Consider the following 14,159-nt stretch of genomic DNA (forward strand, 5'->3'; position numbering starts at 1 on the left):
AGTGATGATGATCTCGAATAGATAATCGAGATGATGAAGAGAGCTTCGGATGAGAACCGAGAAGGAGAATAGTTGATGGTGATGAGAGATAATAGTTTAGGTAAATACCTTGGTTATATTATTCACTTACAACTTGTACATTACATAATGAATGGATCTCTTTATATAGGTTTACATGATGAAGAGTTTTAAGCTATCAAAAGTTATCTAAACTAATCCTAAACTAATCTAAATTATAATCCTAATACCTAAGGAATCCTAGTTGTAGTAGGATTCCTATTTGGACCAAGTCCACTCGGTTTGGCCGAGTGGAGTGGACCTTCCAACACTCCCCCTCAAGTTAGAGCGGGAATGGAAGTAACGCCTAACTTGCCAATAATGTTCTTGAACGGTTCTGCCCCAAGTGGCTTTGTGAAGATATCCGCTAACTGATTTTCTGTACTGGTGAAGCGTGTGGCAATGACGTTGTCTTTAATCTTTTCACGAACGATGTGGCAATCTATCTCAATGTGTTTTGTACGTTCGTGGAAGACGGGATTATCAGCAATGTGGAGAGCGGCCCGATTGTCACAGTAAACTGTCATCGGGTCGGAGTGGTTGATTCCAAAATCAAGTAGTAAATACTTGAGCCATTGTAATTCGCATGTGAGGATGGCTAAAGCTCGATATTCTGCTTCTGCCGAAGATTTTGCAACTGTGGGTTGCTTCTTTGATTTCCAGGAGAGAGGGCTGGATCCCAACATTGTGAAATACCCAGTAGTAGATCTACGGGTTGAAGGGCAGCCAGCCCAATCCGAATCACAGTATCCTGTAATATGGAGAGAGCTGTCTGCGGATAAGAAGACTCCTTTATCAAGAGTACCCTTCAAGTATCGTAGAACGCGATGAGCTGCGTCTAAGTGTACTTGGCTAGGTGTTTGCATGAACTGACTGAGGTTGTTTACGGCAAAGGTGATATCCGGCCGTGTAACCGTTAAGTAAAGTAATCTGCCTATGAGACGACGGTAAACTGACGGATCTGGTAAGGGTGTACCGTCGGTGGGACTGAGACGTAGTATTTGTTCCATGGGAAACTCAGAAGGACGTGCAGCGGTGAGTCCAGAATCTTTTAAAATATCAAGAGCATATTTCCTTTGACATAGAAATATGCCTTGTGATGAGCGAGATACTTCGATACCAAGGAAGTATTGTAGGCGGCCCAGATCCTTTAGTGAAAAGGCTTTATTTAGAAATATTTTTAACTGGGAAATAGCATGATCATTATTTCCCGTGATAATTATGTCGTCTACGTAGACGAGGACATAGATTTGAGTGGAGTGAGATCTAAAAGTAAAAAGAGAATAGTCACTTTTAGACTGAGAAAAGCCACGTTCGATGAGAACGGAGGAAAATTTTGAAAACCATTGTCGAGAGGCCTGTTTGAGACCATAGAGAGATTTATGGAGACGACATACTTTAGACTCCCCCTGAGATGAAAAACCGGGGGGTAATTTCATGTAAACTTCTTCATGAAGGTCGCCTTGAAGAAAGGCGTTATTGACATCCAATTGATGGAGAGTCCACCCTTTAATGGCAGCAAGAGAGAGAAGGACACGAACAGTTACTAATTTAGCAACTGGAGCAAAAGTGTACAACCCCTCGATTTGGGTATAGCCTTTGGCTACTAGGCGGGCTTTATATCGCTCTATAGATCCATCGGATTTGAATTTAATTTTATACACCCATTTGCAACCGATGGGCTTTTTGCCGTGTGGTAAACCAGTGATTGTCCAGGTTTTATTTTCTTCCAAGGCTGAAATTTCCTTGGCCATGGCCTCCTTCCAATGAGGGGACTTCATTGCTTGAGTGAAGGAGGTTGGTTCGGTAGATGATAAAACCGAAGAGAGAAATTGTTGATGAGAATTTGAAAACGAGTTAATGGAAAAATAGTTTTCAAGAGGATATTTAACAATGTTAGTATTTGAACACACATAGTCATCTAGATGACTAGGCAGGCGGCGAGACCGAACCGGTCGGCCGGAATCGGCAACGACGGAGTCGGAGCTCCGGACGTCGGATGGAGGAATCGGCAAAGAAGAGTCACTGCTCGGTGGTGTAAATAAACTTTCTGGAGGCACACCAGGACCCGGGTCCTCATTATAATTTGCTGGAGGCACCCCTGATGGGTTAGGCGGTCCACTGTCAGGTGGACCTGAAGTCGGGTCAGCAGGGGTGTCTGAAGGCACCCCTGTCGCTGAATTCAGACTCCCGGGGACAGGAACAGCAGATTCATCAGTGAATCTGCTGCTGTCCGCCGGTGGGATGGAACGAATTTTATCGTTTGTCGGAAAGACAAACGTGTCGTCGTCGTCGATAGTGATGAAGGGTTCCGGACGCGAGAGAGAGGGTTGTTCCATCGGTGTGGATGACATCGGGAATCGGTTTTCAATAAAAGTCACATCACGTGAGGTATAAATACGTCGGGTGGAGATATCATAGATTCGATAACCCTTTTGTCCGTTTGGATAACCAAGGAAGATGCCGGCGGAAGAACGAGCATCCATCTTAGTTTTGACCAAAGGAATTCGGGCATAACAAAGACATCCGAATACACGTAAGTGTGAAAGATTTGGAGGAGAACCCATGAGGACTTCATGAGGTGATTTTCCATCAAGAATAGGTGTAGGTAACTTGTTAATGAGATAGACGGCGGTTAGAACGCATTCTCCCCAAAAAGAGAGAGGGAGATGAGCTTGAAGACGTAAAGATCGTGCAACTTCAAGAATGTGACGGTGTTTGCGCTCAACAACACCGTTTTGTTGAGGTGTATAGGTACAACTACGTTGGTGGGAAATTCCCTTTTCAAGAAACCAACGTTGTAGAGAATTATTCATAAACTCGGATCCGTTGTCCGTTCGAATTGTTTTAATGTTACAATTGAATTGTGTGTGAACGTAATTAGAGAAATTCATAATTAACGTATTTGAGTCCGATTTGGAATTCATGAGAAATATCCAAGTACAACGTGAGAAATCGTCAACAAGGGTTAGAAAATAACGACACCCGGAGGTGGAGGGGACCGGAAAGGGACCCCATAAATCCATATGTACTATTTCAAATATACTTGAAGAAGTAGTAGTACTATTAGGAAAAGGTAAGCGACTTTGTTTAGAAAGGGGACATAATTCGCACGGTACTTTATTTGATAAAAAATTAAACTTCATACATGGAAGTCTAGAATTAAAATATTGAAAACGTGAAAAAGATGGGTGGCCAAGACGGCAATGCCATAAAACAAAAGACTCATGACTAGAATTATCTCGAACTAAATTTGAAACTGAAAGGATGGGACGCTCCGTGCGAAGGAAATAAAGGTCATCATGAAGACTACCAAGCCCAATCTCCTTCTTCGTTTTTCGGTCCTGAAAAAGACACAAATCATGGTCAAATAGGACGGTACAACGAAGGGATTTAGAAATCTGAGATACAGATATGAGATTAAATTGAAAAGAAGGGATGTGAAGAACATCCTTTAAATAAAATCTATTCGTAAAATAGATGGTACCAATATGATCAACCTTGACTCGGGAGTCATCCGGTAATCGGACATATAAATCCGGTGGTGCAAGGGAATAAGAAGAGAATCTTGAAAGATTGGAACAAATATGTTTAGCAGCTCCTGAATCAATAACCCATGGAGGATGAGAAGAAGAAGAGTACTTACCTGTGAGATTGATGAGTGGATCCTTGTTGGTGCCGTTAGAGTGGTCGGTTGGTTGCCTATTGCGGTCCAATAATGCTAAAATACCTTGATATTGCTCATGAGTAAAAGATGACGCTGCAGGCACCCCCGAACCATTATGGTTCATGGCCGAACTATTAGTGTCCATAACCGAGGTAGTCACGGGATCTTGGCGTGAACGGTTCCTTCCACGTTGACCGTAATTGGGTGGATACCCATGTAATTTGTAGCACGAGGAAACATCATGTCCATGAATTTTGCAATTTTCGCAAAAGGGTCGAGGACGTTTAGTACGTTGTCTATCGGAACCGTTGAATCGGTTATGTGAGTAATCGTTGGAACCAACCGCTAGGGCAGCAGTGTTAGAGTCAACATTCATGGGAGTAATGAGATTTTGTTGAACCTCTTCTTGCTTGATAAGTGAATGTATTCGAAGAATTGAAGGGAAGGGTTCAATTAACAAGATTTGACTCCGAATTGATGAGAACCGGTCATTAAGACCTTGAAGAAATTCCATAGCTCTATCTTGGTTGGTTCTTTCGACCAAAGAGCGACCATGACCACATATACAAGGCTCGGTGATTAGCAAGGAATTGAGTTCATCTTGAAGAGCTTTGAGATGTGTAAAATATGTAGAAACGTCTAAATTCCCTTGTTTGAGACAAGAAATAGCTCTCTTTAATTGAAAGATTTTAGGAGCATTGGTTTGATGAAACCTATCAAAGAGATTCTTCCATATATCGGATGCCGTCTCATCATATAAGATAGATGATCGAAGAGGTGGGTCTACCGAATTAATAAGCCAACTAGAAACGAGATCGTTACATCGTCCCCATTGTTCTAATTCATTAGGATCGGTGGGTTTATCGATGCTTCCATCTACGAAACCTAGTTTGCCCTTTGCCCTTAAAGCTTTTGACATTCCTCGAGACCATGAGGAGTAATTATCACCGGTTAGAAGTGGTGTAATAAGAATAGTAGTAGGAGAATCCGAATGGTGAACATCAAACGGCCCACTATTGAGATTAGTGTGAATTTGAGAAGTTTCCGAAGTTTCGGGAGTAGTCATGATTGAAAGAAAAAAAAAAAATTGAAGGCTCTTATACCATGTGAAAAGGTTTAAACCTTTGAATATAAAACACACTCGAATGTAACGAGTGGAGATGAAGGAAGGTGATGCTCTCGGTTGATGACCGAGAGAGATACAATGTCTCGGTTATAATAGCCGAGAGACCGAGAGGGAGTGATGATGATCTCGAATAGATAATCGAGATGATGAAGAGAGCTTCGGATGAGAACCGAGAAGGAGAATAGTTGATGGTGATGAGAGATAATAGTTTAGGTAAATACCTTGGTTATATTATTCACTTACAACTTGTACATTACATAATGAATGGATCTCTTTATATAGGTTTACATGATGAAGAGTTTTAAGCTATCAAAAGTTATCTAAACTAATCCTAAACTAATCTAAATTATAATCCTAATACCTAAGGAATCCTAGTTGTAGTAGGATTCCTATTTGGACCAAGTCCACTCGGTTTGGCCGAGTGGAGTGGACCTTCCAACAAGGTTTTAGAGAGAGATTCTATGGAATCAAATCTTATTCTACACAGTTCTTCTTATTGGATTTTCCCTCTTTTTCTTATTCTTCTCTCTTTAACATGGATCACTTATACATTTCTTAAAGTTACAAAAATTAGATTCGATGGAGGATTTAATCCACTTGTTGGTGATTTTTTATGTTTAATGAATGGAAGTAGATAAAGATGTCAGTGAGAAAAGAAGATTCAATATCGCCGGATTCTACGATGAACAATTCAAGAAGATTGAAGATGAAATTACAAGTCAAGAGAAAATAACAATTAAGATTTCACTTTTACTAGTATAATATTATTGTTGTAATTTTCTTTTTGTCGACCTATAGGGTCTTTAATTCTCGATCTATAGGATCTTTGTGTCTGTGTCTAGTCAATTTCTTTCCCTTCATGAGACACTTTACATTTGAATGTATGTAACTCTCATGTAGTTCTCAAAGAAATAAGAATTATCATCCATGTAACATGTGATTGAATCACTTATGAATGAAATACGGCTTCGATTGGTTTCAAATAAAAAAAGAAACAATTTTCCAATCTTCTTATCTTTGAATATTTTTCTTTACTTTTGATGTGTAAACTTTTGAGTCTGATAGAGCATCCCCAATGTAAAACTCAAAAAACTATAATTTAGTGTGCCCTCTAATTTTAGTCTCCAACACAAATCCTCTAATTTTGTTTATTGTTTTAAATTGAAATGTTGATACTATGACAATTAGAGATACTTTATCGGTTACTCTAAATTTAGAGTAGTATATCTTGAAGATCTCTAAAATAACTACTTTCATGTCATCACGTAGATGACACTTTAAGTTTTAGAAATTGAGTTTCTACTGATGCAGGGAGATTTTCGAAAAATAACTCGAGAATCTTAAATATCTAATAATTTAGTTATTTTAGTAATTTTGTATTTTTATTAGTAGAGAATTAATATTTTTAGCAGTTTTATAATTTTAGGATTCCAGTATTTTGTTTTTAGAAGTTGTTTTTAGAACTGGTGAAAACGATGACTGGGACAAACATCCTTTTTTAATAAATGATATTGTCTAGAAGCCCTTCTCAAAATTTAAAATATAGTCCTTCGTAGAAATAAAATTACTTATTTAAAAAAAATAATCTTTTCCTTCTTAAAAGTAAAATAACTAATTTAAGAAAAAAAGAAACAAAATAAATTTCAAGGGTTAAAAAAAGAAATAAAAATCTCTCTCTTTCGCAATAAAATAATAACTAATTTAAGAGAAAAGAAACAAAAAAATAATACAAAAACATTATACAAAAGAATAATAACTAATAAAAATCTCTCTCTCTCAATAAAATATAACAATAAATTTCGTAACATTTGATTGATACAAGTGTCCGTGCCCTAGGGCACGGGATATACCCTAGTCTATATAATAAAACAGAAGGGAAAACGATGACTGGGACAAACATCATTTTTTAATTATACATATTGTCTAGAAGTCCTTCTCAAAATTTAAAATACAGTCCTTCGTAAAAATAAAGTTACTTATTTAAACAGAAGGGAAAACGATGACTGGGACAAGCATCCTTTTTAATTATGCATATTGTCTAGAAGCCCTTCTCAAAATTTAAAATATAGTCCTGCGTAGAAATAAAGTTACCTATTTAAAAAACAATAATCGTTTCCTTCTTAGAAATAAATAAATAATTTAAGAAAAAAAAGAACAAAATAAATTTCAAGGGTTAAAAAAAGAAATTAAAATCTCTGTCTCCCTGAATAAAATAATAATTGATTTAAGAGAAAAGAAACAAAAAAATAATAACTAATAAAAATCTCTCCCTCAATAAAATATAACAATAAATTTTGTAACATTTGATCGATACAAGTGTCCGTGCCCTAGGGCACGGGAAGCGAAACATAATCAACTTGAATTCGGGACAGCTATTCGAAATCTTAGTGAAACACTGGATTTGTTATCTCATGTCTGCTACCCTAGTTAATAATAAGTCACACTTTACTTGTTTAATTACAGAATTACCACCGTCTTCCCCATTTAACTTTTACCGTATTCTCCCTCCTTCTCAATCTCCACCAGTGAAGAACACAATCTCCACTACTGAAATACTTATGAATGTTATTATTCGCGTTGTCGTGGTTCATTTTTAGAAAATTAAACGTTGGCAATCAAGATCGTGATGGTCTTAAGGTTAACATATACTTTAACTAGAGATGTTTAGACATCATTTTTATGGAGTTCATACACAGAACCACTTAATGAGTACAAGTTACAAATCCTTGTTGCACTTCACTACCATCTTTCTGAAGCAGGAAAAAAATAAAAAGGCAATCTTTCTAAAAGTGCCTCTGCTTCACCAATACCCATGGCATACCTGGATATATGTTTAAAATTATTGAAACAGTATTATAAGATGAAAGAAGTGTATCAACCACAAAATCAAATAGAACTGGTGAAAACAAATAGAGATATTACTACCGTCTTTCCGAAGCATGAAAAAATAAAAAGGTAATGGAAGAAGCTTTCTGGGATGTCAATTGGCATGTACTAATATAAATTAGAAATTAACATTTTTTTCCCTCAAGTTATTGAGATCAGAAACCTATGACATGGTTTCTGGGACTTTGCACTTATCACTTTGCATAAGCTTCCAACTCCATAAACGAGGACTAGGTGAAGAAGAGCCACGAAAAGTTTATGGGTAAATTTGGAGAGACATCCAGGGGCGGAGCTACATGTAGACTAACCCAGGCTATAGCCTGGGCTAGCTACTAATATTTGCAGACCAAGAGGCTTTCGCTTGTGTGATTTAGCCCTATTGGTTGAAACTTGTTCCATACGCACATGAGATCATGGGTTCGAAACCACCCACAGTTTATTTTTTAAAATGTTCTTTTCAGCTCAGGTCTTGGAAAGGAATAATTCTGTTTTAGGCCCCAATTGATAACAGAGTTCTGATTTGCCCCTTGACTCGTATGTAACTCTCATTTTGACACTCAATTTCGTCAAAACTTCTTTTTTGGCCTTCATATCTTTTTGTGTTTATTCTTTTGTATTTAACTTTTTTTCTTCTTTTATTTTTATTTTCTTTTATCTTTCTTTCACTTCATTTTTATCTCTCGTATACTATATTTCTTTCTTGTATACTTTGTCTTTATCTCTTCTTCTTCGACTTCCTTCGCTTTTCTTTTTTCTCTTAATTGCTACGACGAAATGGAGAGTCTCTTTTTTCGGAATTTTCCTCTTTGTATACGAGTAGCTTAGTATGTTTACCATATTTTGTTTCATTTACTTGGTAAGACAAAATATTTTATGTCCTACTTTTATGTTTATCTCGAATCTAACTTACAAAAAAAAAATTCTACTTCTAAAATTTTAAGTATGTCTACTAGTAGAAAAACCAGAAAACATTATCATAAAATGAATAAACGTATAAAGCAATTGTAATTGAATAATAAACGTCGTATCTTTTGCAAGCACTAATGCCTTCGAATACAAATTCAATAAGCAATTGTAATTGAAAATATTAAGTTAGCCCTACCTAGAGCCAAATCCTGGCTCCGCCCCTGGAGACATCTCACTCTAGAGATAACTGGAGTGTTTGGAGAGTAAAAATAAGTAGAGATTGAAGAGAGAGAGAATACGATATAGAGATGAATCACGAATGGGGAAGACGGTGGCAATTCTGCAATTAAATGGGTTATTTCCCAAATGGCCCCCAACTTTATGACCAGCTTCCTGCTTGGCCCCTTACTTTAGCAAAAATACCTATATGGCCCTCTTTTTCAGTTACCGTTAACTTTCCTTTAACTAGTCATCGTTTCTCTCTCTTCCATCTCATTACCTCTCTCTGCCACCTCACGTTATCGCCACATCATCGTCTTCTCCGGCGAAAGTCGCCGGCCGGCCAATTTTCCGGTCGGCGACCTTCAAACCCGAAAAAAAAAAAAAATTTTTTTTTTTAGTCTCCTCTCTCTCTCTCTATATCTAATGAACCATTAAAGGCTTGTTCGCAGACCTCCTTGAAGGTTTGTTCACAGACTTTCGTGTCGCCGGAGAAGACGATGATTTGGCGATAACGTGAGGTGGCAGAGAGATGTAATGAGATGGAAGAGAGAGAAATGATGACTAGTTAACGGAAAGTTATCGGTAACTGAAAAAAGGGGTCATATGGGTATTTTTGTTAAAGTAGGGGGCCAGACAAGAAGCTGGTCATAAAGTTGGGGGTCATTTGGGAAATAACCCTAATTAAATAGGTAAAGTGTGACTTGTAATTGATTGTTTGTTCCTCAAAATAAGGTGTACAGCTGTACTTTTTTAACCCTCCCTTGATCTGTTAAGATCAACCGTCAATGAGCTTGATTGAATCAGGGCTCTTTTTTTTCCGAATTTGATTAGGTTTAAGAAACCCTAATGCTACATAAAGGGTGTATATTAATTGTTTAAGGCAATCAAGTTTGATCAATAAAATTCAGTAATTTAGTTTAATCTTATTAGTTTTGGTTCTACAAGTCTTAAAACGGAGATCTAAAGGTTTTTCTAGGTTTCAAAAGTTTTAGACGAAGATCTAATTCTTTTCGGAGATTTCCGCTTCGTCAGTAAAGAGTATCTAGATATTATATTCTTGGTTGCTAGATAGTCCTTCTCCCATGTGAGACTATTCTCACAAAAATATCATGAACAAAAACCGAAAAAAAACCTAGGTGGCCCCTAATGGTGTTTTTGGTGAAGAAAACACCATGAACAAAATTATCAACAAACAACCATCATCCCAATATTTGCCCGTAAGGGCACTTTACAAAGTTACAGTTTTCTTAGAGTTTAAATAAGTTCAAAGGGTTTTGAAATAAGTTATCAATTGTTTTATAGACATAAACTACCAATTCTTGGATGATTTCTATTTGGACTAAGCCCCCTAAAAGCTGAAGGTGACCACCCATTTCTTTGAATAATCAATTAGGGTTGACAACAAAAATATAATTGACTTATGCAAGTGGTATATGTATATATGTTGTTTTCACTACATACAATCGAGCTGACCAGAAGCAAATCTAGGATAATACACTATTAGAATAATCAACTGTATTAGAGTCATTTGAGTTTGTTAATTGAGTAATAGTGGATTTTTTCTACTCAATTTTATATGGACCCTTTTCTTTCTTTGAATGATTAAAAGCTTTTTCTTTCAAACAAAAAGTATACGTGTTTATAGAATGGTAGGGGAAAAAAAACTTAGAAAGGCACCAATATGTCATCGGTTAAATTTGTCATGAAGAAATCAAGAAACTAATAAAATATAATTGAAAATAAAGAGGCAATCACATTATACATAGCTCTAATACTACATTAATCATTCATGCAATATACGGCTAGAATTAGCGAGGTGTTCTCTAGTTGTGACTTCGGAGACTCCATTTTCATTTTAGACGTATGGGGAAGGATGAATGAAGCATTAGCGAGGAAGATGCTAGTGTCCCCTACTCTAATCTTTAAAAGAATTGGGACTAAGAGATTACACTCACTCAACTAGCTCTTAAGAAGTCTGAAGTTTAGTTATTATTACCACTACAAAAATAGGATATTAGCGACGGCTTTAAGCCGACACTAATCACGAAAAACGGTCGGTGAGAGTATTTACGACGGAAACAAATCCGTCTCTACAACACATGAGATTCTTGAAATGAACTATCAATAGGTATGCAAGAAACGACTTATAAAATACATTAGACTGACCAAGTAAAAGAAAAAAGAAGAAAATAATAATAATTGAAATAGAAAATATTATTAACACCATTATCGATCGAAACAATTTGTACTTTAAATAACTAATTATGATTCATGATCTACCAACTAAATCAGACTAGTTCTATGTCAAACAATCTTCCATTGAAGAGATTTCTATTTAACTCAAATGTGAAGAAAAAAACTGAATTACAAACATAGGGAGTTCTAACAAAGGAAGCTTCAATATGGTTGGATTGTTGCCAGCTACATGGTATTTCATTATCTTTCTACAACTCTTCTACTGGCCGGAGTTAGCATCATCGGCGAAATTCTTCCAGACGAAGGTCAATTGTCCAGCCAAATGCGGGAACATGAGTGTTCCGTATCCGTTTGGTATAGCCATGGATGGAGCCAAAAGAGGGTGTTCCATTGATGGAGTTGGGTCTGGCTATAGCATAACTTGCAACACAACTTATGATCCTCCCAAGCCCTTCATTGGTAACGGTAACATTGAAGTGATAAGCATATCAGACAGAGAAATTCGTGTTAAAAACTGGCTAACTGCTCGATGTTTCAATCAGTCTGGTGCACTGTTGTTGGATGACTTTTATACCTATGTAAACTTTAGTAGCACGCCATTTACATTTTCATATACCGAAAACAAGTTCTTTACCCTTGGTTGTGACACGTTAGGAGGATTGTTTATGTACGATCGACAAGGGAAGAATTACTCCTCCACTTGTTTGGCAAAATGTAACGAGAGAAGAGATCTAAAGGAAGGATCCTGCGAAATTGGCGGAGGATGTTGCAAAACACCCATCAGGAAGGGGATAAATTTGTTTATGACAGTTGTTGTCAGTTCAAACAACCACACAAACGTCTCGTCTTTTGACCCTTGTGAGTACTCATTTATGGCTGAGGAAGACCAATACTCGTTTGCCGCTTCAGATCTTCTTGACAGTAGCAACTTAATTAAGAAAGTGAAAGATGTACCTTTGGTTTTGGATTGGGCTGTAGGGAGTGAGACTTGTGAAGAAGCAAAAAAAGATATGTCTACTTTCGCATGCCAAGCAAATAGTTTCTGTAACAATACAGACAATAATCCAGGATATCGTTGTATTTGCAATAGCGGTTACGAGGGTAACCCTTATCTTAGTATTGGATGTCAAGGTATGTATCCTAACCTACTCATACATCAATTATAGCACCAGAACTTCAAACTAGTTTGACGTTTTGAGCTTTTCATCTTTTTCATACTAACCTTAAGTGTGTGTCTGTGTGTTCGTATAGATATAAATGAATGTGAAGATCAAACGAACAATCCCTGTGTATGGAGTCAGAGTTGCACAAATACCAACGGAAGCTTCAGCTGTTCTTGTCCAAGCGGAGCAAGTGGTGATGGGAGAAAAAACGGAAATGGTTGCACAACAAAGAGCAAAGTATTTCCTATAAAATGGGTCGGAATTGGTACTATTTCCCAAGCTATGTACTACTACTACACACATATCACAGTGTCTACTAGAATATTACTTCATTAATTGAATATTTGTAATATCTTGCAGGTGTTGGGTTAACTGTACTTCTTTTGGTTGGAGGAAGTTATTGGTTATGCTTGAGCATGAAGAAGAGAAGACTAGACAAACAGAAACGGGTACTTTTTCAACGAAACGGTGGTTCACTTCTAAAACAACAATTGTCTTCAAATGGTGTTGGTGTAGAGACCGCTAATATTTTTACAGCAAAAGAGCTAGAATTGGCGACAAACAATTATGACAAGGATCGAATCGTCGGTGAAGGAGGTTACGGTACTGTATACAAAGGAACGTTATCTAATAATCGTATTGTCGCAATCAAGAAGTCCAAAGTAGTTGACCAAAGTCAAATAGAGCAATTCATAAATGAACTCGTCATTCTTACACAAATTAACCATCGAAACGTGGTAAAGCTCTTGGGATGTTGTTTAGAAACCGAAGTTCCCTTACTTGTTTACGAATATGTTTCGAATGGGACTGTCTACCAACATATCCACTCCAAGGGTAACGAAATGCCTTCTATTTCTTGGCAAAGTCGTTTAAGGATTGCTACTGAAACTGCAGGAGCACTTGCATATTTACACTCTGCAGCTTCTGTACCCATTATCCATAGAGACATCAAGTCCGCCAACATACTTTTAGATGAAAAGTACAATGCAAAAGTATCAGATTTTGGAGCATCGAGGTTGGTACCGTTGGAGAAAACCCAATTTACAACTCTAGTTCAAGGGACTTTAGGATATCTGGATCCAGAGTACTTTAGTTCTAGCCAATTAACAGAGAAGAGCGATGTTTATAGCTTCGGTGTTGTTCTTGTGGAATTCTTAACAGGAGAAAAACCTATTTCTTTTGAACGATCTGAAGAACAAAGAAATCTTTCTACGTACTTCATTTCAGTATTAGAAGACAATACGTTGTTTCAAGTTCTTGAGGCTCGAGTGGTGAATGAGGGAAACCCGGATCAAGTCCTTGCAGTTGCAGAGCTTGCAAGGAGATGTCTTAGTTTAAAGGGTGAAGGAAGACCAACAATGAAAGAAGTAGCTACGGAACTAGAAGGTTTGAGAAAGTTAGAAGCACAGGCATGGGACCGTCAGCTGAACCATGAAAAAAGAACGCGTTCACCATCTGAGCCAGCAGATCTCTATGGTGTACCATCGGATTACTCCATAGTCTTTGATTCTGGACAATATAGTTTTGATACGAGTATGATGGTGTCAAATAGCCTAGCTCGATGAATGTTAGTTCAGATTCCAGAGTGGTTTTTATATGAATCTTACAGTACTTATAAACATGAATTTCAAATTTTTGTTCTTTCACCTAGAACTAGTTTACAGTCTGATAGTCGAATATATGTAAATATGTAAAGATATCAAGCTTTATTGTATATAAATCTGTTTGCGTTTATATTATTAATTTATGCGTGTCGAATCTTTCATACATTTATAAACTTTTTGTTTTATTAAAAAAAAAAGCACTTTCACACATGCATCCTACCATAACTAAATGAAGTTTGCATCCATAAAAGGAGCTCAGTCCAGTTAGGCACCAAATATTAGTCCAATTTGTCTTTTTGGCACCTAAGATTTACTCAATTTTGTCTTTTCGG

At 37.0% G+C, this 14,159-nt stretch overlaps 1 protein-coding gene across 1 annotated transcript; it reads left to right on the forward strand.

Moving 5' to 3' along the window:
• Positions 1-11,145: 11,145 nt before the first annotated feature.
• Positions 11,146-13,992, forward strand: LOC147552491 (wall-associated receptor kinase 2-like). Its single transcript, XM_086665302.1, has 3 exons — positions 11,146-12,191; positions 12,312-12,488; positions 12,584-13,992. Exons 1-3 carry the CDS (start codon positions 11,267-11,269, stop codon positions 13,786-13,788), a joined length of 2,307 nt encoding a protein of 768 aa, XP_086521428.1. The 5' UTR covers positions 11,146-11,266; the 3' UTR covers positions 13,789-13,992.
• Positions 13,993-14,159: the final 167 nt, after the last annotated feature.

The sequence above is a fragment of the Eschscholzia californica genome, unplaced genomic scaffold, assembly GCF_041429995.1.
Source record: "Eschscholzia californica isolate CP2 unplaced genomic scaffold, dmEscCali1.0.p SCAF_3, whole genome shotgun sequence".
Taxonomy (NCBI): Eukaryota; Viridiplantae; Streptophyta; class Magnoliopsida; order Ranunculales; family Papaveraceae; genus Eschscholzia; species Eschscholzia californica.

Coding starts and splice junctions, on each gene's coding strand:
- LOC147552491 (XM_086665302.1), top strand. CDS start 11,267: ATGGTTGGATTGTTGCCAGCTACATGGTATTTCATTATCTTTCTACAA. Junction 12,192..12,311: donor TCTTAGTATTGGATGTCAAG/GTATGTATCCTA, acceptor GTGTTCGTATAG/ATATAAATGAATGTGAAGAT. Junction 12,489..12,583: donor TATAAAATGGGTCGGAATTG/GTACTATTTCCC, acceptor AATATCTTGCAG/GTGTTGGGTTAACTGTACTT.